At 50.4% G+C, this 23,076-nt stretch overlaps 11 protein-coding genes across 11 annotated transcripts; 5 read left to right on the forward strand and 6 right to left on the reverse strand.

The window, feature by feature from the left end:
* Positions 1-920: 920 nt before the first annotated feature.
* N7508_007914 (MIX23 family protein) lies at positions 921-1,560 on the forward strand (the record flags this gene model as incomplete). Its single annotated transcript, XM_058465978.1, has 2 exons — positions 921-993; positions 1,052-1,560. The coding sequence occupies 2 exons, from the start codon at positions 921-923 to the stop codon at positions 1,558-1,560; spliced, it is 582 nt and encodes a 193-aa protein (XP_058317306.1).
* Positions 1,561-2,137: 577 nt separating this feature from the next.
* Positions 2,138-4,762, forward strand: N7508_007915 (peptide alpha-N-acetyltransferase complex A subunit NAT1; the record flags this gene model as incomplete). Its single annotated transcript, XM_058465979.1, has 3 exons — positions 2,138-2,219; positions 2,275-4,245; positions 4,308-4,762. 3 exons carry the CDS (start codon positions 2,138-2,140, stop codon positions 4,760-4,762), a joined length of 2,508 nt encoding a protein of 835 aa, XP_058317307.1.
* A 540-nt stretch (positions 4,763-5,302) lies between these two features.
* On the reverse strand, positions 5,303-6,768 carry N7508_007916 (Tim22-complex subunit TIM54; the record flags this gene model as incomplete). Its single annotated transcript, XM_058465980.1, has 2 exons — positions 5,303-6,621; positions 6,678-6,768. The coding sequence occupies 2 exons, from the start codon at positions 6,766-6,768 to the stop codon at positions 5,303-5,305; spliced, it is 1,410 nt and encodes a 469-aa protein (XP_058317308.1).
* Positions 6,769-7,489: 721 nt separating this feature from the next.
* N7508_007917 (uncharacterized protein) lies at positions 7,490-8,185 on the forward strand (the record flags this gene model as incomplete). Its single annotated transcript, XM_058465981.1, has 1 exon — positions 7,490-8,185. The coding sequence occupies one exon, from the start codon at positions 7,490-7,492 to the stop codon at positions 8,183-8,185; it is 696 nt and encodes a 231-aa protein (XP_058317309.1).
* A 1,107-nt stretch (positions 8,186-9,292) lies between these two features.
* On the forward strand, positions 9,293-9,625 carry N7508_007918 (uncharacterized protein; the record flags this gene model as incomplete). The annotated part of the gene is made up of 1 exon (XM_058465982.1): positions 9,293-9,625. One exon carries the CDS (start codon positions 9,293-9,295, stop codon positions 9,623-9,625), a length of 333 nt encoding a protein of 110 aa, XP_058317310.1.
* A 655-nt stretch (positions 9,626-10,280) lies between these two features.
* On the reverse strand, positions 10,281-11,070 carry N7508_007919 (spliceosome assembly protein PRP11; the record flags this gene model as incomplete). The annotated part of the gene is made up of 2 exons (XM_058465983.1): positions 10,281-10,976; positions 11,059-11,070. The coding sequence occupies 2 exons, from the start codon at positions 11,068-11,070 to the stop codon at positions 10,281-10,283; spliced, it is 708 nt and encodes a 235-aa protein (XP_058317311.1).
* A 154-nt stretch (positions 11,071-11,224) lies between these two features.
* N7508_007920 (uncharacterized protein) lies at positions 11,225-13,174 on the forward strand (the record flags this gene model as incomplete). The annotated part of the gene is made up of 4 exons (XM_058465984.1): positions 11,225-11,393; positions 11,443-11,878; positions 11,931-12,018; positions 12,065-13,174. 4 exons carry the CDS (start codon positions 11,225-11,227, stop codon positions 13,172-13,174), a joined length of 1,803 nt encoding a protein of 600 aa, XP_058317312.1.
* A 440-nt stretch (positions 13,175-13,614) lies between these two features.
* Positions 13,615-16,030, reverse strand: N7508_007921 (putative C6 finger domain protein; the record flags this gene model as incomplete). The annotated part of the gene is made up of 3 exons (XM_058465985.1): positions 13,615-14,477; positions 14,531-14,903; positions 15,053-16,030. 3 exons carry the CDS (start codon positions 16,028-16,030, stop codon positions 13,615-13,617), a joined length of 2,214 nt encoding a protein of 737 aa, XP_058317313.1.
* A 1,536-nt stretch (positions 16,031-17,566) lies between these two features.
* On the reverse strand, positions 17,567-18,511 carry N7508_007922 (putative formin binding protein; the record flags this gene model as incomplete). The annotated part of the gene is made up of 2 exons (XM_058465986.1): positions 17,567-18,436; positions 18,488-18,511. The coding sequence occupies 2 exons, from the start codon at positions 18,509-18,511 to the stop codon at positions 17,567-17,569; spliced, it is 894 nt and encodes a 297-aa protein (XP_058317314.1).
* A 441-nt stretch (positions 18,512-18,952) lies between these two features.
* On the reverse strand, positions 18,953-20,180 carry N7508_007923 (D-mandelate dehydrogenase-like dehydrogenase; the record flags this gene model as incomplete). Its single annotated transcript, XM_058465987.1, has 5 exons — positions 18,953-19,051; positions 19,106-19,348; positions 19,397-19,806; positions 19,861-20,075; positions 20,128-20,180. The coding sequence occupies 5 exons, from the start codon at positions 20,178-20,180 to the stop codon at positions 18,953-18,955; spliced, it is 1,020 nt and encodes a 339-aa protein (XP_058317315.1).
* A 529-nt stretch (positions 20,181-20,709) lies between these two features.
* On the reverse strand, positions 20,710-22,866 carry N7508_007924 (putative cell cycle control protein (Cwf19); the record flags this gene model as incomplete). The annotated part of the gene is made up of 2 exons (XM_058465988.1): positions 20,710-21,531; positions 21,580-22,866. 2 exons carry the CDS (start codon positions 22,864-22,866, stop codon positions 20,710-20,712), a joined length of 2,109 nt encoding a protein of 702 aa, XP_058317316.1.
* Positions 22,867-23,076: the final 210 nt, after the last annotated feature.

Raw genomic sequence — 23,076 nt, forward strand, 5'->3', positions numbered from 1 at the left:
ATAAGTACATCCATACAGTTGTTAAAGCAGAATGTAAACTAGATCATGATGACTATGTAAACTGAATATAGTATGTATACTTCTTTTTTTCTGCTCTGGATCAATAGGACTTTCTTGTCTTTTGCTCCTTTGTCTTTGGGGCTCCCAGGAATGAAGTCTAGACATAGATCTGGTATAGCTCTCACAAATACACTTACCCTAATTTTAGAGCTCTACTTATATAGAACGTCTTGGTATGCCTTTTATTACTAGTATTTGGCCAGATAGCTCAGTTTAAACTGGCTGCTTCTAGATATGCTGTGTCAGTGCTGAATCATGAATACTGAATACTGCTTGAGAACCGGAATTATAGTAACTCCGAGTAAGAGGATTACTAATGATGAGCATAGCATAAACAGCAAGAATTAACAAGTAATAAATGACAGAGATTTCAACGCCCTTATTGGCTGAGCAAGTTACGGAAGACAGCAAGTTCCAACACTGTTGTCAGTGCTGCATTCATGAATACGGCTTGAGAACCGGAATTATAGTAACTCCGAATGAGCGGATTACTAATAATGAGCATAGCATAAATAGCAAGAAATAGCAAGTAATAAATGAGAGATTTGAATGCCGTTATTGGCTGAGCAAGTTACGGATGACAGCAAGTTCCAACAACTGTATTTTGCCTCAGGCATTAACATATAATACGCTAGACCTAAAATGGCCTAATGCAGTGGACCTCTGGGCGAGCTTGGACTGACGATGCTCTCCGTCACAAGTCGCCAATCCATTTCTATTACACCGGACAACGCTCTGTGAACACATTGCGACTTTGATTATACAAGTTACTCTGACATATATCAAAAAATATCGTCTTCAAACTGGAGTGGTTTTGGATCAAGTCAAATCGAGAATCTGGGGAGGAAGCTCGCAGCAGAATGTCACAGGTCTCATCAACGGAGGCTCCGGCGCTCACTCCTCGGTTTTGTTTCGACGAGAGGCTACTCAGAGGTTCGTTAGAAGCGATATCCCACGCTCAACATGGATTAACATCTTCGTATCTGCTCAGATTTTCTCCGACTTTCGAGATCGACGATCGACGATTCGATAACACAGAACATCAATGCGTTGATCACACCAGCTAAGGAGGGTTTTGACCCGTCATCAACAGCAGTGCGACAGACCGACTCTCGATCCAGAAGAACCATCGACCCTGCCGCCTGCCAGGGCTTCAAGGAAAATGTGCTATTTCCGTCATGGCAAACAAGATCAGATGTCTTAAACTACTGCGCCGGTGTGGCTACGAGTCCCGACCCGGATGATCCGGATCTGATCCTTCGACAGACGGAATCCGCGCAAGATCGGGAACGAGTGGTTGATGAGCGCTTAGACCCATACTCTGGTCGGTTCTTCCCTCGCGAAGCAAGGACCGAGTCGTTGGCAAATTTGATTCGAAATGAGCGCACCATCGAAGAAATCATACGAGCCCGGACATGGGGCATGGTTTCCGAAAAATGCAGTGGCTCTACGCCGTGGCAGGAAGCTCTCGACAGTTGGCGCCATGATCGTCAGAAATAGGTATGGCAGGTCCGTATCTCACTGCACCCGAGATGGTCTGTTGAACCCTCGACCTAGACCTAAGTCTCATCTCCACTTGTACATTACTTTATAGCTATGAATTTCATGGCTTCTGCCGTTCAAATCATGTATAAAATGCATAGCCCACGGTGGATGGATGGCCCTGGCGGTGCTTCATTACGAAAGTAAATCAGGTCTTATACTCAGCATATGATCATATGGCATAGTTTTTGACGCTGACTATGTAAAGAAACATTTTTTTCCAAAATGTGCTTTCCAAAAATACTCCCTTGTAAGCTTATACTTTCAGGCAATGGATATTGGATATAATGCTTTAAGCTATATGCCAAAAAAACGTGACGATCTACTGACTAGCTATAATAAATTCAACAGGCAGATAAAAAGTATATGCCGTCAATTCTCTGTCAATTTTGTCCCTCTATAAAGTCGAAGGTGAACAAACGCAGGGCTATCTCTTATCGGTCTGTTCATTCTGCCAGGTCGGACTCGGAGAAGTCGTCCCCCGCACACTTCGTTTCCACCCTCGCACACAGGTCCTCCATCAGCATCGCCCACCATGCCGCAACCATTGAACTCCAAGGATCAGTCCTTGTTTCGTCAAGTGGTTCGCCACTTTGAGATGAAGCAGTACAAGAAAGGTACGCCCCTCCCGCCCTAAGTTTGCTGCTGTCTAACCACGTCGCTCTTCAATAGGCATCAAAACGGCAGAACAGGTTCTTCGCAAGAACCCTACCCATGGTGACACCCAGGCAATGAAGGCTCTCAACATGAGCCAGATCGGACAATCGGAGGAGGCCTTTGCGCTCGCCAAGGAGGCTCTTCGAAACGACATGAAGTCGCATATCACCTGGCACGTCTATGGGTTGCTGTACCGCCAAGAAAAGAACTACGAGGAGGCCATCAAGGCTTACCGATTTGCTCTGCGCCTTGAGCCCGAATCGCAACCCATTCAACGTGATCTCGCGCTGCTCCAGATGCAGATGCGGGACTACCAGGGATACATTCAGAGCCGCAGTGCCATGCTGCAAGCTCGCCCCGGATTTCGTCAGAACTGGACCGCTCTCGCGATTGCCCACCACTTGGCCGGAGATTTCGAGGAAGCCGAAAAGGTTTTGACGACTTACGAGGACACATTGAAGGGCACAACACCACCTGTCGCCGATATGGAAAACTCAGAGGCTATTCTGTACAAGAACTCGATCATCGCGGAGTCTGGAAACCTCGAGAGAGCTTTGGAGCATCTTGAGGCCGTTGGGTACCGGTGTACCGATGTGCTCGCAGTAATGGAGATGAAGGCGGATTATCTTTTGCGACTGGACCGCAAGGCCGAGGCCGAGGCGGCCTATACAGCACTCCTGGAGCGCAACCCGGACAACTCGATTTATTATAATGGTTTGATCCTGGCCAAGGCCATCCCGGAAACCGATCACAAGGCATTGAAGGCCCTGTACGATGAGTGGGTTCAGAAGAACCCCCGTTGTGACGCTGCTCGTCGCATTCCCCTCGACTTCCTAGAAGGCGAGGAATTCAAGCAGGCCGCGGACGCCTACCTGCAGCGCATGCTGAAAAAGGGCGTTCCTTCATTATTCGTCAACATCAAGCACCTCTATACCAACCCAACCAAGCGTGAAGTTGTACAGGAACTAGTGGAAAGCTACGTCTCTCAGGCAAGCTCGGAGTCCAATGGCTCCGCCGAGTCCAAGGGCGAGAACGAGTTCTTGTCATGCACTTACTACTTCCTAGCTCAACACTATAACTACCACCTCAGCCGCAACCTCGCCAAGGCTATGGAGAATGTTGACAAGGCCATCGAACAGTCACCCAAGGCTGTGGAGTATCAGATGACCAAGGCGCGCATCTGGAAGCACTACGGCAACTCGGCCAAAGCGGCAGAAGAGATGGAGAAGGCTCGCCTGTTGGACGAGAAGGATCGCCACATCAACACCAAGGCTGCCAAGTATGCGCTCCGCAACAATGAAAATGAAAAGGGACTGGATCTCATGAGCAAATTCACTCGCAATGAGACCGTCGGTGGCACATTGGGCGATCTCCACGAGATGCAGTGCACCTGGTTCTTGACCGAGGATGCCGAGGCATTCCTCCGACAGAAGAAGCTTGGCCTTGCCCTGAAGCGCTTCCACTCCGTTTATAACATCTTCGATACCTGGCAAGAAGATCAGTTCGACTTCCACAGCTTCTCTCTCCGCAAGGGTATGATCAGGGCCTACGTGGACATGGTCCGCTGGGAAGACCGCCTGCGTGAACACCCCTTCTACACCAGAATCGCGCTTGGCGCTGTCAAGGCCCACTTGCTTCTCCACGATCAGCCCGATCTTGTCCACGGACCCATGCCCAGTGGTGCCAATGGACTCGATTCTACTGATGAGAATGAGCGAAAGAAGGCCCTCAAGAAGGCCAAGAAAGAGCAGCAACGTTTGGAGAAGATTGAATCTGACAAGCGCGAGGCAAGAAAGGCCGCCGCTGCTAACGCCAAGAGCGTTGATGGCGAAACAAAGAAGGAGGACCCTGACCCTCTGGGCAACACTTTGGTCCAGACCCAGGACCCCCTGAAGGACGTCATGAAGTTCCTGACCCCACTGCTCGAATTCGGCACTAAAAACATTGAGGCCCAATGTCTTGGTTTCGAGGTCTACCTCCGAAAGAGTAAGTTCTAACCACCATGATCCAGATTGGGCTTAAGTACCTGAAAATTAACAAACTCACAGACAAGCACCTCCTTGCCGTCAAATGCCTCTCCGCTGCTCACGCTATTGACCCCTCAAACCCCACTCTTCACCTTCAATTGCTTCGCTTCCGCAAGGCCCTGGACAACCTTTCCGAGCCTCTCCCCGAGCAGGCTGCTGAGGCCGTCAACGCCGAGTTCGAGAAGCTGCTCCCCAAGTCTCAGAAGCTTGAGGAATGGAACGAGTCCTACCTTTCCTCCAACAAAGGGAATGTCGCTCACGTACAGGCCGCCCTCTCCGGACGCCACCTCTTGAAGCCAGAGTCCAAGTTGCAGTGCGAGAAGGAGCTCCTTGCCACCCTTGATGCTCCTGAGATCACTATCGACGAGGCTGTTATTGCCATTGACTTGTTGAACAAGTGGGGCAGTGACAAGACCGCTTACGCTGAGAAGGCCAGCAAGAAGTGGCCCGAGTCTTCCGTCTTCCAGTTGAACTGAACTGATTGGAGGTCGACCATTACATGGCACTCATCTCCCGCAAGTGACATCCAAGCTTCGACGATAACCTACGCAGCGATGGACACACTAGCGAGAAGGATTTGAATATGGAATGTGGCATGTGGAATGAGAAAAAAAGGTGCAAACATAGACAAAGACCGGGGAGAGAGATGATCTTGCAATATACTCCAACTGACTCAAATGTCTGAAAGTATACAAACACAAAAAGGACTCAATGTACCAGTATCTATTTCAAGGTAGTTACCAATCTACCAAGATCAAACAATGTTTCCTTGACAATGTACATTTCTAAATCAACATTGACACAAACATAAAAGCGCCTTTAATGTACAAGCCGAGGGGGGAGTCAGGATATGCAAAAACAACAAAAGAAAACACACAAGCCGTGCTCCAAATGCCAGCGAAGAAAGAAAGAATCCCATCCATGGATCCCATAAACCGTTCTATTAAATGAAACAAAATTTCATACCATCAAGATCAAGGCGAAAATATGTTTGAAACATCTGCTTTTGCCTTTTTTCACTGTCCATCCTCTCCGTCAATGTTACCCAGAATCGGCTTGCGCTTCAGGGCCTCCTCGCTTTCGCCGTAGCCGTAGTCGATCCACATGCGCTTCCAGAAAGGAACGGGAACGGGACGCTCCTCGCCAAGAATATACTCCTGCTGCTCGGCAATGCGCTGAGCACGGCCGTCATCCTCGGGCGAGAGAACGGCACGCTGCATGCGCGAGGCAATGCGGGGATCGAGGACAATGTCGTTGAGCCAGACACGCTCGCCTTCGCCTTCTTCGTGCTTGTGCACGGACTTGTGCCACTCCTTCTCGGCAGCCTCTAGGACGGTCTGTTGCTCGAAGTTGTTCGATGGGAGGTCCGTGAAAGAGCTGTCAGGGGATGGGGTAGAGTCAACACTTGCACCGGTGGTGTCGAAGTCAGGGCTGAGGACATCATCGCGGTATGGCCGGGCATTGGCTGCGAGGACAATGGCAGCAACATCGCGGCCGACGCTATCGGCAAGGTAGCGTTGTGTGAGGAACCGGTAAATTCGGATTGGGGTCTTGAGGAAGCCGAGAATGTGAGGGAATTCGACGGGGATGGAGCTGTCAAAGCTGTGGGGGAGGGTAGAGGGGAGGCTGGCGGACGAGTAGTCGGTGGGAGTGATATATGCGGGCGTAGGACCGACGGGCTTGGGCTTTTCTTCCTTCTCGGTCTCGGCGGCCTCGGGTGTGCCGTCCACGTTGATGCCCTCAACTGTCTCCGGGATCTCTTCGGGAGCTGAGGCAGGGGGTGGAGGTGGTGCGTCCAGCGGTCCGAGCCAACCCTCGTGCAATCCGCGAATATATTCCTTCCAGGTGTGTCTTCCAATCACGAGATCACCCTTGGGGCCGGGTTCATCGGAGATACCGATGCGTTCGCGCGTCTCGGCAACGATGGCCTCGACACCGGTTTCCTCGACGGCTGAGCTTGGCTCACCAGCCTTGCGACGCAGCTTGCGAATGTTCTCCGCCATGCCGGCACGCACGTCTCCCTCCCGTCGTCCTTCAACCACGGTGTAGTCCAACGCGGCGGCGACCAGGATTGGCTTGACGTATTCCTTGAAATGATCTCGGGCCACGCGCAAGCCATCTCCAGGTGGTGCAGCCAGGTAGACCGTCATTTTGCGGCGCATCTGGTCAATGGGTAGGGGATCGTTGGCAAGGTGAGCCACGAGCTCCGACCATTTTTGTTGCGCGCGGCGTTTCTCGCGGCGGTCGTAGATGAGAGCACCCGTGAATGACCCGGTGATTGTGAGAAAGATCATCCAGTTGCGGGAAGGCAGTTTGAAGCGCATGTTGGGCATGCCTGTTTATCGCGAACGTTAGCATCTTCGGCGGACAGAATCTGGGGAACAGCCCTACCCATCATTGCGAACACTGGGTTGGGTGGCTTCGGAGCCGCAGCGGGCTTGCTGGCGCCTGTGGCCGCAGCAGAAGTGGTTGGATCTGCCATTGAAACTTGATATTGGAGAGATTGAATGTTCACTCAAGACACGCAGTAAACCCCGGGACATGCTTGTTCGGGAAAAAAGTTGCCATCGGGGTTATGTTAGTCCGCTCACGTGAGCTATGGACAGACTCCCTCCGGCCGACTTCATCCTGGCCGATGCATGATACTTTCAATGTCGATCAGGCTGTCCTTGAACCCCTGGACTATAAACCCCTGGACTATACTTTTGTGCCTGTAGCTTCGTGGTGCAAGCTATGTGAGATCTGCCCAGTCCAGACTGAAATCCTCACGGCATCCAATACAACGTTCCGAACTCGCACGGAGCCTCGCATTCCTGTACAAGTACACAGTACATGCCCCTCCCCCTGGATTGTGCCATCCTTTGTGTCAGGACTCTACATTTGGAGGGGTGTTTGTTGTGGTATAGAATGTGTGAATATATGCCACAATCACACTGGATGGGGTATAGCTACCCGTAGCCCGTAGACCTTCGACATTGGCAATGAACCATCTCAGGAACTATTTAACCGCCTGCTCGTGTCTCCTAGAAACTCTTTGAAGTATCACAAACTCGCAGACCTTCGCGTTTCAGTTCAAATCGAACAAATCAAGTAAACCCGTCGCCTTGATTGGAGGGGCTAGATTGCCTCCTGAGCCACCGCTTCTTTACTCCCCGCCCTCTTTTCTTTCTTTCTCATCCACCTTTCTTCCCCGTCCTGTCAAGATGGATCCGAATAACAGGAACAACATGAACTACGGGTACAATGACCGTAACTACAATGGCAATTCCAACAACCGTGCCTATCCCACCACTCCCTCCGCGTTTCCCCAGCCCATCTATCAGACTCAGGGGGCTCAGGACTATGTCGATCCCTCTAACCCAGCTTATGCACCGGGATACTTCATGCCTCAGCCCTACCCACCACAGGTGCAGGCGCAGTATGCCCAGCAACAGCAACAGCAACAGCAACAGCAACAGCAACAGCAACAGCAACAGCAACAGCAACAGCAACAGCAACAGCAACAGCAGCAATATGCTCAGCAGCAAGCCTTGCAATCGCCCCAACCCGCCTACCAACAACGCATGGGCTACGCCAATGACGGTACCAATGGCTTGATTCAGCAATTTTCCAACCAGGACCTCAACGCAAACCGAGCAGGCTTTTTCAATCGGGCTGCATCGCCAGCTCAGCGGCCTCGCACCGCTGGTGGTTCTCCAGCCCAGGCCCCAGCCCAGGCTTCACACCTTATTCCTCCAGTGCCCCGCAGCCCTCGACCCCCCTCCGAGAATGAGGAACTGCAACGTTTCCCCGATCGATACTCAGAGAATGTGCACAAGCGGGGTAAGGCCGCGAAGGAGCTGGTGACTGTGTTCTTTCACGAGAACATTGAGCGGGCCCGTGACCGTAACATGCGGTAAGTGTTTACACGCGTGAAGATCTGCTTTGGTCTGACAATTACAGCTCGGCGGAACTCGACAAGACGATTCGTGACCCCAATCTTCCCCTTGACAAGAAGCGCCAGGATGCCGATGTTATCTCAAAAAGAGAATCCGACTTCCTTCGATTCCTACGTACCAAGGAGACTCCGAACAACTTCCAGACTATCAAGATTATTGGAAAGGGCGCCTTTGGTGAGGTCAAGCTCGTGCAGCGCAAGACCGATGGCAAGATCTACGCCCTCAAGTCTTTGATCAAGACGGAAATGTTCAAGAAGGACCAACTGGCTCACGTCCGTGCTGAGCGTGATATTTTGGCGGACTCAAAGGACAACCCTTGGCTGGTGAAGCTACACGCTTCGTTCCAGGACACTGCGTACCTTTATCTGCTGATGGAGTTCTTGCCCGGTGGTGATTTGATGACCATGTTGATCAAGTATGAGATCTTCTCCGAGGATATCACTCGCTTTTACATGGCCGAAGTTGTGATGGCCATAGAAGCTGTACACAAGCTTGGTTTCCTTCACCGGTTAGTGACCCGATGCGCAACCTGTTCAAATACGTACTGACAAGCGGATAGTGACATCAAACCCGACAACATCTTACTTGACCGCGGTGGTCATGTCAAGCTTACCGATTTCGGTCTTTCGACTGGAGGCAAAAAGACCCACGACAACGCTTACTACCAGAACCTTCTCAAAAACTCTACTTCCAAGGACCGGAACCGCAACTCTGGTTACTTTAATGATGCGATTAACCTCACGGTGTCCAACCGTGGGCAGATCAACACCTGGCGAAAGTCCCGTCGTGCGATGGCTTACTCGACTGTTGGAACTCCAGATTATATTGCGCCTGAAATCTTCAACGGCCAAGGATATACCTACCTTTGCGATTGGTGGTCCGTTGGTGCTATCATGTTCGAATGTCTGGTTGGCTGGCCTCCTTTCTGTGCTGAGGACACAACCGACACCTACCGGAAGATCGTCAACTGGAGAGAGTGCTTGTACTTCCCTGATGAGCTGGTTCTCTCGCGTGATTCCGAATCCTTGATCCGAAGGTAAGTTTTTTTTCCGAGGAAAAGATACCGGAATGTGTGTTAATATTTATAGCTTCCTTTGTGACCCCGACCACCGTATCGGCAGCGACGGTGGCCAGCATGGAGGAGCCTCACAGATCAAGAACCACCCCTTCTTCCGGGGAGTTGTCTGGGACCAACTGCGGAGCATTCGCGCTCCCTTCGAGCCCCGCCTCAGCTCCAACATCGATGTTTCATACTTCCCCATTGATGAGATTCCTCAGGAAGATACCAGCGCCATCCACCGTGCCCAGGCTCGTGCCATGCCGGACTCACAGGAAGCCGAGATGAGTTTGCCATTCATTGGTTACACCTACAAGGCTTTCAATGCCTTCCAAAGTAACTAGGCTTGCACATAATCCGAGAGTGATCGACTGGTGCTGGAAGATTTTAGGAAGCAGGCTGGGCTTGCATCCGTTTTTCAAGCATCCTGTCTTGTCGATCAGAGATATACTCGGTTTTGTTTTCATCTCTACACATTATCATTGAGCATATCAGCGCGAGGTTTTCCTGAATCATGACCCACTTTGGTTTCACTTGTTGATATCTAACGCCCTGCATTTTTCTTTCGAGGCTCGCATACTATTTTTCGGGGGTATCCTGCTAAGAGCAGTTCCTAGCTAGCGTTGATCTACAATGATAGGGTCCCCCGAGAGAACAAAGGGACTCTATTTTTAGGCGATATCCTGTTATTGTAGTGACTGTAGCCCCTGCGATCAGACTATGCCTACATGTAATATAAAGCAAGGATTTGAAGCCAGGAATAGGAACATGACTTCTCAAAACCTGGTCGTACAAGCAATGTTTTGGAAATATCTTGAAAGTATCCTTGATGGCATGGCCATCGTAAGTAGAATATCAATTGCCATAAAAGCCAATCGCTCGAGGTAAAAATTATGCACATGGAACCCCCAAACGCCTGGTCCTAATTCCCACCATAGAGATAGAGACAACGATCTTTTGTTGCCGAAGAGACAGTAGATAGCGAAGAAAAGAAATCAATCAATCCCGCATAGGCGCCAAACCAGGCACACCACTGAACCGCTCCTCACGCTCAGTCTTAAACATAATCTGCACCCAGAATTCCTTACTATCCTCATCAAACCAAGTCCAATACCGATCCTCGCGACGATCAATCTCCTTAGCCTGCAACTTGAACCCACAGCTCTGGTACGGCTCGGCCGCCACAACCAGATACTGATAATGACTATCAGGCTCCTCAATCTTCTGCTCAAAAGCAGACATGATACGGACACGGGGCACAACACCAGGTGTAATTTCCTGGTACTGCAACTGGAACAGCAAACCAAGCTGGCGGGTCAGGGGATCCTGAATCTTGGTGATTTTGTATCCGGGCCGGCCAATCTTGATCATCTGCTTCTTGACCTGCACGCCCATGACACCGGGCAGAGATGAAGGGTCCTGGTTCCGGCCTTCGCGCTGCTCGCGCGCGGCTCGGCGGGCGAGGTTCGTTTGGTGCTTTTTGCCTTGAGTGTGTGCCAGGTACGAGCCGTCATTTTGGTGGACTGTCAGGCAGAGTCGACATTCGAAGCTGCCTACGTGGTTCTTGAAGAAGTATGGGTCTTTGTCGAGATCGATTGATTCGAGCGCGAGCTTGCGCAGTCGCTCGCGACGGTCGGCGTTGGTTGCGGATTGGGAGGCGACGCCGCCGCCGCCGAATTTGGAGCCTGCGCGGTTCTGGTGTGGGTGTCAGCATGATATTTGCTGGGATGGGATAGCGGATGCATTTCACTGCTCTGGGTATTCAAGCGTGACTTACCTGGTAATCCATGATGTCGGCGCAGTCTTAAGAAAGTTGATGAAGATCAAATCGGCCCAGCTTCGAAGGGCCTGGAGATTAGGTAAGCGGGTCTTTTCCATCCATGGATATCACAGTAGAAAGCGGACTCTCCTAAACAAAAAGAGACCTCGGGTCTGCTAGAACTATGAGTGCCTCAATTGTAGGCCAACGTCGGTCATTCGATGGCCACTTGTGTACCATTCGCTACGTGGGCACTGTTCAAGGCACCACAGGCGACTGGTTGGGCGTTGAGTGGGACGACGCAATTCGGGGCAAGCATTCAGGAGAGCATAAAGGGATCAGATATTTCTCATGTAAGTTGGTATGACTTTATACAAAACAATTTGGCTAACTCGGTCTCAGGCAAAAGCAACAAGCCTACAGCGGGGTCTTTTGTTCGCCCCTCCAGGCCATCAGATCAACCCCGGAGCTTCCTTGAAGCTTTGAGGGAGAAGTACGCTTCTGAGTTTGAAGATCTCTCTTGCTTGAATATCAGCGAAGCATCTCGCAAGAAGGCAATTCAAATCAGCGGAAAAGTCGTTGAAGAAGTCGGCTTCGACAAGATCCGCAAGCAACTCGCGGAATTGAAAGAGCTGCGCATTGTCCTACTCGATGGCCTCCTAATTGCTGGCGTACTTCCATCCTATGACCAGGTACAGGATCAAGATGCAGCCCAAAAAATTGCAGAGACTTGTCCCAAGATCATTGAATTGGATCTCAGTCGAAGTTTGTTGAGCCGGTGGCGCGATGTTTGGGAGATTTGCAACCAACTTAAGCACCTGAAACGGTTGAAGTTGAAGTAAGTAATACCTTTATCATGTTAGTTCTTAGTATATCTAACCATACTATAGTGGAAACCGATTCCAAGCTTTGAATGATCTGATCTTTGAGGGGGTCACTGAACTACATCTAGAAGACACGCTGCTAAATTGGGATGAAGTATGCACCCCGCTCATCTATACAGGTCATGAGCTGACTATTGAAGATTGCTGCTGTCGCATCGCAATTCCCCGGCCTTACATCTCTCACGGCATCAGCAAATCAGCTCTCTGAGATAACCCGCCCACTCCCCAACACCATCACCACCTTGACCTTAGAGCACAACGAATTCACCTCAATATCAGCTCTCAGACATCTCGCCGCTCTCCCGAATCTGGAGCATCTCTCCGTCCGAGGAAGTGCTATTGACACCGTGAATAATGACACAACCCCCCTGGACTTCCAATTCCCCCAAACTCTCCGCTCCCTCGATCTATCCCGCAACAAAATAACCTCATGGACCTTCCTCAACCAACTCCCAACCCTCTTCCCAGGCCTAACAACCCTCCGAATCTCCGACAACCCCCTTTTCGACCAACCAACCCTCCCACAAACCATCACAGCAACAGAACCCTCAAAACCAATGACACTCGACGAAGCCTTCATGCTAACCCTCTCCCGCTTCCCGTCATCACTCACAACCCTAAACTACAGCATCATAAAACCAACCGACCGCTCAAACGCAGAGATGTACTATCTCTCCCTAATCGGCAAAGAACTTTCCGCAACAAGCGAAGCAGAAGAACCCGCCATCCTATCCACACACCCGCGCTACAGCGAGCTATGCGAATTATACACCGAACCTACCATCACCAGAGCTGTCATCTCTTCTTCCGGTTCAAGGGTCATCCACCCGCGCTCTGTAGCAGCACGATTGGTCAAAATGGCATTCCGTCTTTCCAAGAATAAGGAGGATATATCAGAAGTCCGCGTGAAAGAGATTCCTGGCTCTTTCGATACATACCAGGTCAAAGCTCTTGTCTCGCGGCTTTTTGGGCTTCCGGCGTTTGGGTTCAAGCTTGTTTGGCAGACGGATGAGTGGGATCCTGTTGAGAAAGAGAATGTCGAGGCCGTTGATTGGGATGACAGTGAAGATGAGGCTTTGGATGAGCAGGACATTGTTCTTCCGAAGCACGGTGGCCCTGATAGTGGGTTTGTGCGGCGGGAGGTTGAGTTGGTTGATTCGACAAGGGATATTGGGTTTCTGTTTCAGGGTGAAGAGGGAGAAGTTAGGGTTCGAGTTGAAGTGCCCTTCGAATCTACTTTTACGTCTTGATGAAGCATTTTCTACCTCTCCAACTGCATCTACACCTACATCTACGACAAATAAATGCACAGTATCAGAATATTTGACTCTTTTTTTGGCTGTTCGAAGTAACACATCTAGCCGTAGCTTAGACCTGTTACAGGGTATGGAACTCAGGCAAGATACAAAAATATTCACACAAGCAGGTGGAAGAAAAGGCCGATAAACGCCAAGGTGCTTTATTCGCTGCCCAGTCCCCCTAACCCCGATAGAAGCAAAATCGGAAACGGAAATTGAACCGTATCATTCGGTAGAAAAAAAACGTAACGCCTAAACCATGATGCTTTTTTCGCAAAAGAACAAGATATGAGCCCTGCAAGGCAGGAGCTGGATCGAATGTGTAACAACCGTAGCGGGGAAACACTTATGCAAAAGAGGATAGAAGAATAATGGTGATGGCAGGTAATCAATTACCCACGGGCAACCCACCACGAGCGAACTGCCATACAGCACACCCGCTTGTAGATTTGTGTTGTGCCCTTGCCCTCGGCTTCTTCTTCGAGGAACTTTTGCGCAACGAAGAGTTTGGTTCCTGCCTCTTTCTCGGTGGTGTAGCCGACCTTGGGCAAGCTGTTGGGGAAATCGGCCCAGCGCTGTCCAAGGTGACGTGCGACGGTGATGGAGTAGATGATGTCGCGGTTTTCATATGTATCCAACAATTGACGGCACCGACTCAGCGTGTCATCGATCTGCTTGGCCGAGCTTGCTTCATTGTCATAAAGCGTGAGGAATTCTCCGACCTGATCCCAGAAATCTAATTGGCGGCTCTGGAACTGATCCGGGCTGTTTGGGGGGTTGGCGGCATCCATGACGAGCTCCCGGGATAGGGGGTTTGAGTCCAGGTGGTTCCATGTGAGCAAGGCCTCGACGACGTTCAGCCGAGCGCATGCCACGCATAGGTTCCAGTCACGCCCGTGCTGTCCACTTTCTCCATCAGGCACCTGGCGACACAACGCCATACTCTTCCAGATAATAGAAGCCTCGAAGCTTTCTAGGCGAGCAAGTGTCTCGCCATCTTGAAGGTTCCATTCGTTGAAAGCATCAATCAACGCCGAATAATCAGCCATAAGCTGGGAGTCGGCCATGAGGAACGAAAGTGCCTTTTCTGAGTACCAACGAATTTCGAGAAGTTTGTCGATAGCAGGTGCATATGTAGCCAGGAAGACAGCCTGGATTTCTTCGAGACGACCAGGGGGTAGAGTTGTGACAGGGTGAGGGGGAGGAGGGGCAATTCCCCTCAGGGAGAAGAGGTCGTTGACATGGAGGTTTTTGGCTAGAATCAGCCGTTAGCTCACATCGAACCTGCAGGGGTCAGGCAAAACTCACCTTTGTATGAGGGCTCGCCCTGGGGACGTTGCACGGCGTTCTGCATGTCTGTATGATTTGTTTGGTCCAACGAAGGATCAAGGGTAGCTCCGTGCTCGTGGTGATCGGTAGAGGCCGAGGGTGACTCGGAGTGGAGAGAGGGCGCAAATGGTTGGGAAGAAGCGGGCATGTACCCTGGGGGCGCGGAAGGATAGGAAGGCGTTGTTGGTATGGTAGAAGGGCCCTGAGGGTTGACAACCAGCGAAGGAGGAGGATTAGGAGCTGGTTGGATAGCTGAAGGAGTTGATGCTTGGGTCCTAAACACAGGATCGTAGCCCAAACACTCGCGTTTGCTTTTGACGCAATTTCTGCACACGGGATGGGCTTCGTCGCACTGAAGAGAATTCAAGTTAGAGATGTCAAAGAAAAAAATGAGAGGCGCAAAAAGGCGAGTTGAGGTGGATTTGACAAAATCGAGGGCGGGGTGCGGGCACAAGCGAGACTCCGCCCCGCGAACTACAAACTTGCGAACTTGCGACTCACCTTGATTCTGCGTTTGCGACAGGTTAAACAGCCTGTTTTCGTGCGTCGCTTGACTTCTTTCTTGTGTCTATTGCCTGATAGCATCTTGTTAGGGTCCCCGGGTAGCTGGTACCGCATCTGCGCATTGCCCTGCCCCATGTTGGAGGGATATCCAGTCATGTAGCCCATGGATGCCATAGGAGGCATGTTGTTTGGGAGAGGTGATCCAATCGGTGCTTGAGGTACCTGTCCCTGGCCAGGGTTGTGGTACATGTCGGTGTTTTGGTAATGCTGAGGCTGTGCTTGAAACTGGTGCTGGGAATGCGCCTGTGAGGGCTGCTGTCCTTGAGGTTGAGCAGGACTGTGCGCATATTGATATGTGCCATTAGGCGGCTGGTAATGACCGCTATTTGTCTCGTGCTGATTCGTCTCGTGTCCAGTGTCCGGAAGACCCGAATGGGAATCGTGATGGTCCAGGTGGCTGTCGTCAAAGGAATGATCTCCATCCATTGTTGGAATATCGGTTCCAATAGCTGGTAAAGAGTGATCGAGCGAGGGCAAAGTTGTATCGATTGCTGGTAGTGATAGATCTTGGGCGCCAGATGAGCCGATTGGAGGTAATTCATCGAAGGAGTGCAATTCCGCATCGTCAAATCCATGCGATGTTTCCAGAGCCGGGAGGGACGAATCTATCGCAGGAAGCGATGATTCGATCGACGGCAATGTGACATCAGGCGCTGGCGCTTGAGCTGGCTGGCTGGCTTGTTCCGGGGGTTGATCTGTATTCACTGTTTCGGATGGACCTGTGGACGGGGCTGGTTCTGCGGGTTGTTCGAATGACGGTGGTAGTTCTTCACTTGGCTCTGCATAATGATTCGGTTCTGCCGAATGTGGCTCGCTTTGCGCTGGTGGTTGGGCTGCCTCCGCTGGCGCATTCGGTTCGGTCGGGGGGTTGGCCGATTCACCGGGAGGGACGCTTGAGTCCGTCGGCTCCGCCATGTTGAGCTTCGCAGCCTCCCAAAGAATAATGTAATTTCGTGGTTACGATCGGATAGAATGGTTGGGTCAAATTTGACAAGTAGACTCGAGGGTGACGACTCGAGGAAGGGTCGAGATTTCGAGGTCAAAGGTCGTCTGGTTTGTCGCTGAGCGAGAAATTCAAACCAGATCGGTCGAAGTGAGAGTTGGAAATCATTTATTCACTCGAACTGTGGGGTTCAGTATTGATTAGCCAATGTTCATTTGGTCAACAATGCCAGCGTTGAATCCCGCAACGAAGCACAACAATTTCCGACAAGAGAAGAAGCAGTGCCAGCCAAGGGAGCACAGCTAAAGAGCGACTCTTTGAACTGATTTTCTCTCTGCGCCGTGTCTCGTGTGGTAAAGATCCAATCAAGCCCAATCGACGGTGCAGACCATATGCAGGACAAAGTCCCAAGCGCAAGTGTAAAGACTCGGCGATATTGACCATAATAAAGACAATATGACACCCGCCTGAGCCACACGTTCAAGTATCCCGCTAGTCGGTCGAGTTTTGGTCCTTCGCATTCGAGATTTGGTCTGCCTCGAATCCAACGGCCTCTGCTCACAGCCCCCGCACAGTCTCGGGAAATGTCGCGAGGTAGATTTCAGACTTCAATGGCCTGTTTCAACGACAGAAATACCGAACAGCTTGTGGGACAGGGTGGTGTGAGGCTCCGGCGCGAGAGAGAATGGGTGCGCATGTCGACAACGACCAGGTGGATTGGCAGGACTGCGGGGGTGATGACAGTGAATTGCAAAGACTTACCAGGGCAATGTATTAATATTATAAGAACAAACCAAGCACTCGTAGCTGACAGTGCTGATCTGGTGGAGGTCAGGAAAAGCGCGAAAGAGGCTAAAGGAGCTTTCCTTTCCGGCGATGAAACTCTCCGCTCTTGCGATCGAGAAAAAAAATTATAGTGGCAACACCGCTTTTACCCCAACTTCATGCAGTGTTGATTATTTACTCGGTTTTGAATGCATTCCTGTTTCATCTTGGTTTCTTCTATTCTTATTATGTTCATTTTTAGACTTAAATGGCATTTTAATTGCATTTCAAGTATTGCCCTGTTATTCTGCTGCCCGTTTGATCTGTGGAAGCTGTGTATTGTCCTTCGATATCACAATATTGGTGCAATATCACAGATTCAAGGATTCACCCTTTCAGTCGATCTGTTCCTCGCTATAAGAAAGTGTTGTGACACCAAAATCACACTATTAAGAACACACTGTCATAAAGATTGACCCCTGGTAGTCACTTTGACTGGAGATCATATGATTGTTGCCAGGGTTTCACATCTAAATCGTCCTGTGGCTTCAGTCAAGTCCGCCAGCAGGAATAATTCATTGGTCAGTCTCGCTTTGTCTGGTACTTGAAACCAGTAGCAGGACTGTGGGCTATAGATCAATGGTACAGTCCAAATTCCATAGTTGATGATTGAGGGCGAGGGCAGGGACGGGTTTGTAAACTTGACAAAATGGGTTTAGCAAATTGCATCCTCTTTGAGACCATCATTTCCTCATTGTTTTAGGCTTGCGCTTCTTGAAAACAACTCCAGGTGTAGCGTCTTCGGTTTGTGGTTTCTCTTCTGTTGGTTCTGCAACCTGCAAAGGTTCCTCGGTCTTCACCTCGGTCTTCACCTCGGTCGCGGATTTCTCTTGAGTCTCCAGCTTGGTAGGCTCGTCTTCATTCTTAACAGACTTAGCAGTAGCATCGGCTTCTCCAGTGGTAGTATACTGTCCATCTAGTTCAACCTTTGGCGTGAAAGTTTTCGTTTTCTTGATGTCTTTAGTGGATGCAAACAGGTCATCCAGGTCCTCGTCATCCTGCGCGCCGGGATATTGCTTCGTCCTCGACCCCCAGCCCTTGTTCACGATTGGTTCTGGGGCATGTTCGTCCTCCTCCTCTTCCTCACCTTCGTGTTTGCGCTTGCGCACTCCAACTGACTTTGTAGGTCCATCTATTCCCTGCGTAGGCTCGATCTTTGTCTCGGACAAGGTCTGCCATTCTCCGGCCAAGGCCATGTCGCGGCGGAATTCTTCAGGAACAGCGACTCCCATTTCTGCGAGCTGTGCGATCTGTTTCTTTCGCTCCTCTAATGTAGCAGGGCGTTCTGCAGCCTTTGGCGCTGGCTGTGCGTTTCGTTTCCATGGTGGTGCGGCGTCCTTGTCCGACGCGGATCCGCCGCCGACAGCCTGTCGCAAGCGCTCAACTTCGCTTTTCGCGCGTTGTGAGTCTCTCTGTTGTTGTTCATTGTCCTTGTGGATTTGTCTGAGGAAGCGCTTGAGGCTGCCTTGATGTTTAGGGCTTGCTTCGTGTTGGGTCTTTTCGAAAGGTGTGTCGCGAATGAAGATCTTGCACTGTTTGCACCAGTGACATGGCTGTGGCCTTGTTAGCAAATACAAATAAGACAGCGATTAGTTAAAACTTACTGCTGATTTCCAATGTTCAGCCATGGCGGATTGTTGGTGAAAGTCAAGAAAAGATGGAGTGAGGTCTGATAAGATGGGAAGCTCCCAGTCTAGTCCCAAAGAGGGGAACCCCATGCCTTGTTAGGCTGTCAAGTCGTTGAACTACAACATCTCAACCTAGTATCACTCTATGTCTCTCAGAATCTTTATAATGTAGGGCATTCAGTCTAGCGATTGCATGCTAGAATACACAAGGTGGGCTCTCAAACTACATAATACCCCCAGGTCTATGAAAAACTTAACATAAAGTCTGGTCATCTATGGCAATGTTATACGTTTAGACAAATCAGAGTTATGTTTTCAAGCTCTACCATTTCCTATGCAGGGCTCGTGGGGTTATTCCAGCTTTTAGTGTCAAAAAGGTGAATCCAAAAGAACTATTACTGTATGCATCGACGTATCTAAGCTTCTGCAACCCCGTGGTATCTACAGATCAGCCTGTTCTGGAACCGGGCTCTTCAGCTTCCCAAATTGGATAGCCATGCTGATATTCTCAATAGCCCACTCTTCCATAGCGAGAAGGGTCTACCATAGTTAGCTTATGGCAACATCACAGAAATAGAAACATTAGATACTCACCTCACTAGTCCAAGTGCCCATATGAGGCACAAGCATCACATTCTGGTTGCTAAGAAGACCAGGGTGAATTGTAGGCTCCTCTTCGAACACATCGAGACCAGCTGAAAACACCTTGCCACTATCGAGGGCCTCAACCAAGGCAGCCTCATCCATGACAGCCCCACGAGCGGTGTTAACAACAACGACACCATCTTTCATCTTGGCGAGTTCGGCTCTGCTGATAATATGGCGAGTGTTTTTCTTCTATCGTCAGCATCACATATCTCAACCACAACTTCGACAACAACTTACATTCAACGGCAAGTTCAAACTGATCACATCACTGGAAGACAAAAGCACATCAAACGGCACATATTCAGCCCCATCAGACAGTTCATCGCTCAACTTGCGGCGATTATGGTAAACAACGTTCATCCCAAAGGCCTCAGCCTTCTTCTTCAGGTTGCGCCCAATACCACCCATTCCCAAAATACCAAGGACTTTTCCTTGAGGGTCATGACCGAGAGGTGGTGCAGGCTTTCCACGCCACCTTCCCTGGCGAAGGGCGTTCATGCCGGTGTTGAAGTTGCGCAGTGCGCCCAGAATCAGGAACATGTTTATATCGGCCGTGGCATCATCCACTGCGGTTGGGACATTGGAAACCCGGATTGGAGGGTTGCGGGTGCTGCATGCATGGACATCGATTTGGTCATATCCCGCTCCTGTAGAGGTACTAGATTAGCTTGTCCTTTGACAATTGTCTATAGAAGACGTACCACAATGCGCAATATATTTGAGCGAGCTTGGCAGTATATTCACAAGTTCTTCATCAACAAGCCCTGTCATCTTTCCGGAGAAGAACGTCCGATAGACCGCGACAACACCATCTAATTTGCCGTCTTTGCATTCTTGGATGAACTCTGCGCGGTTGGTTGCTATTGGCTCGACTAGGTCTGCTACTTCACCCAATGCGGTCCAGGCTGTAGAAGCACTGTTCCCGGGTTAGTAGGGAGTTATCAGTTCTGGGTGAGAAGTAGACGTACTGGTCAACACTTCCAAGGAGGAGAACTTTGGGCTTAGCACCGGTAGAGCTCATTGTGATTTTGCAGGGTTCTGTATGCAAGAAGACAATCAGTGAATCGAGGATGTAGAACGATGTAATATCGTTTTCATTCAACGCCCTCTGGATTGCCTCTCAATCATCCAATAACAAAATTTCAGGTGGAACTACCTGAGGCGCCTTTTCTTAATATGTCTCAACTCAGCGGAATATTATGCAAGTGATGCTTGTTTAGTTAGCCCGGTGAATTACCGAGAGAAGAACCGTCAATGGACGAGAAGGAAGACCAACTAAATGAACCATCGAAGAATAAGAAAGAAACCTATTGATAAGAGACATGAGCATCGGCCGAGAAATGTCCCCCGCCAGACTTATCGGCTTTCCCCGACGAACCTTAGATGACTTCGGAAAGTCGTCCGAGCTAAAGTCTTCCTAGATAGAGAAGTGCTATGCGGTTGCATGCGGAGTTTATCGGAAATACAATTTGATAGCTCTTTGGTGGCCCAATGGGGTTAGATATAGATTCGAATGCTGTTCAATTATACATAGAGCGAGCCAAACAACTTCAAGACCCTTCAACTAATACACGAGTCCAGTCGAACTTCCTCCATCGCTTTCTGAAACCGTCAATTCGGCGGTCACCACGGTTCCAGCGTCCCTGTCGCTTGATAACGTCCGGCGCAACATCCAGCATACCACCGATGATCTCTCGAGCAAAGAGATCACCCCGGGGCCAGCGAGAATCATCTTCCACAATATGGCCCAGGCCACCATCGAGTTCGAACCAGACGTGGAAATATGGCATCTCCTTAACTAGGCTTCGGCGGAATGCAGACCGGCCCATTCCTTGCTTTGATTTGGCCAGGGTATCAATAAGCTTGCGATGCTGCGACCATTCTGACTCTGCGCTGAGGATCGCCTCTTTGAAAAACGCGGGAGACGTTTCTCCAAGGCTGTAGGGCAATGGAACCACTTCCATAGATGCGTGTCGTTTGCGTTGTGGCTGGGCTGCGTTCTCGTAGAAGATTACATCGCGACCTTGGTCGTGGTACATGCGTGTGAGACTCTTCATGAAGTTGCGGATTTCTTCCCACTCATCGTCATCGCACTCCAATAGGTTAGTGCGATGTTGAATTGGTACGATGGTAGCACCGCCTTCGCTGATCTCGGGTTCGGTGGGAAGTGTGAGGAAGACTCTTGTCGCAAGGGACACCACTGGGGCAACTGGGGGTGTGCCCTTGTCTTCATTGTGACAAAGTGGGCAGTTGTCCAAGATCCGGTTCATCTTGTGGAAGTCGTTGATAGTCGTGTTTTTGAGGTCAATTTCAGATCGATGCATCCGCTTGGCGAGCTTGGACGCATTGTCATCCATGTACTCCAGGTCATTCTACAATTGGGTTAGTATGATAGGCGCAAAGAAAAGTAATAGACATACCTCGAACTTAGCATCGCGGCCGATTCGCTCTGCCAATCGTTGTCCTTCTCCGCCAGGTTGGCCACGGGTCTTGCGCTCTTCACGAACCATATCCTCGATACTCATGTCTTCGTTTGCTTCCACTTGGCCTCTTTCGCGGCCTCTCTTGGTGTCAATTGACTTAACCTCGTTCCTTGAGCCTGCCAACATTCGGTTCTCCATAACGCCAAGAACCACAACATCAGATTCTTTGCGGTTCGACATTGCCGCAGCCGCAGCATTGTATTTATTTTCAAGTTCGGGAGCTTCTGGACCACCCTTGAGCTTCGCCTTCATCATCTGAGCTTTCATGCGGTTCAATGCAGTCATATCAAGGGGCCTGGTTGTATTTGAAGGAGGCACGGTATCCATTTTCTTGCCTTGGCCCTCCGCTTGGAGCTCTTGCTCGGGATCACGGACATGCTCAAGAGGGCCTCGTTTAGCATCGATCTGAAGCTTTCTCTCTTGGAACAGTTCCCCGCTAGGCTTGTCCTTGCCAACGTAGGATTTGCCGTATGTTTTGCGACGTTCAACCTCGGTTTCTTCTTCCCGGGCGTCATCGAATGACCTGAGATCGCCAAACCGCTCAACAGCAATCTCATCTAAAGGTCGTCCGCTTTCCTCCGCCTCTCTGTACACTCCTTTAAGCTTCGTCATCCTCCACTGTGAGCCCGAGTCTCCAAAAGTGTAGTCGACCTCATGCTGGGCAGGCTCGTCCTCTATCTCCTCAACGGTCTTTCCGTCCGCGAGATCCCGTAGATGTTGATTCATCTCTTTGTTGTGGATCTTCAACTCATAGTCTGCTGAGAGCATTTTCGGTTTGTCTTCCACCTTTTGCGTATGATCTGGCCGACGAACGTATTCAACGTCAAGGGCGGAAGGAGCTTCCATCCAGGAGTCCCGCTTTAAGCTACTAGGTCCTTCCTGGACCACTGATTTGGCAGCAGAAGGCTCTCCCTCCTTGGATCGGTGTCGGCGCTTATGGTCGTGTTCGTCGCCTTGGTCGGTAGAATGACGCGAACGCTTGTGTCGGTGGCCATCATCGTCACGGTGCCGCGGCTCACGGCTTCGATCGCTGCCACGTTCCCGCGATCTCGAAGAATGTCGCCGATGATGGGATGAATAGTGAGAGCGGTGATGCCTCGAGCGGTCTTTGCTGTGGTCGCGGTCGCGGTCGCGGTCATCTCGATGGCGTCGCTCTCGATCGCTTCTTTCGTGTCGCCGGTCCCTACCCTCGGCCAATGACTTTTCAAAGTCTTCTAAAGTCATGGTGCTGGTGTGGAAAGGGGATGAAGCTAAGCAAAAAGCTGTGTTGGAATGACGTTTAAAGTGCCGGGCGGTCCACGCGCAGATCTTCCCCGCGACAAAAAGATTTCAGCAAAAAAAGAGCTTATCGTTCTTCACTTGCGCATCTCCGACACTTCCATCACACGTCTGCATTTTAACAGATATTGTATCACGACTGTTTTTATCGGGTCT

This window comes from Penicillium antarcticum (assembly GCF_028974205.1).
Source record: "Penicillium antarcticum strain IBT 31339 chromosome Unknown utg000008l_segment0_segment0, whole genome shotgun sequence".
Taxonomy (NCBI): domain Eukaryota; kingdom Fungi; phylum Ascomycota; class Eurotiomycetes; order Eurotiales; family Aspergillaceae; genus Penicillium; species Penicillium antarcticum.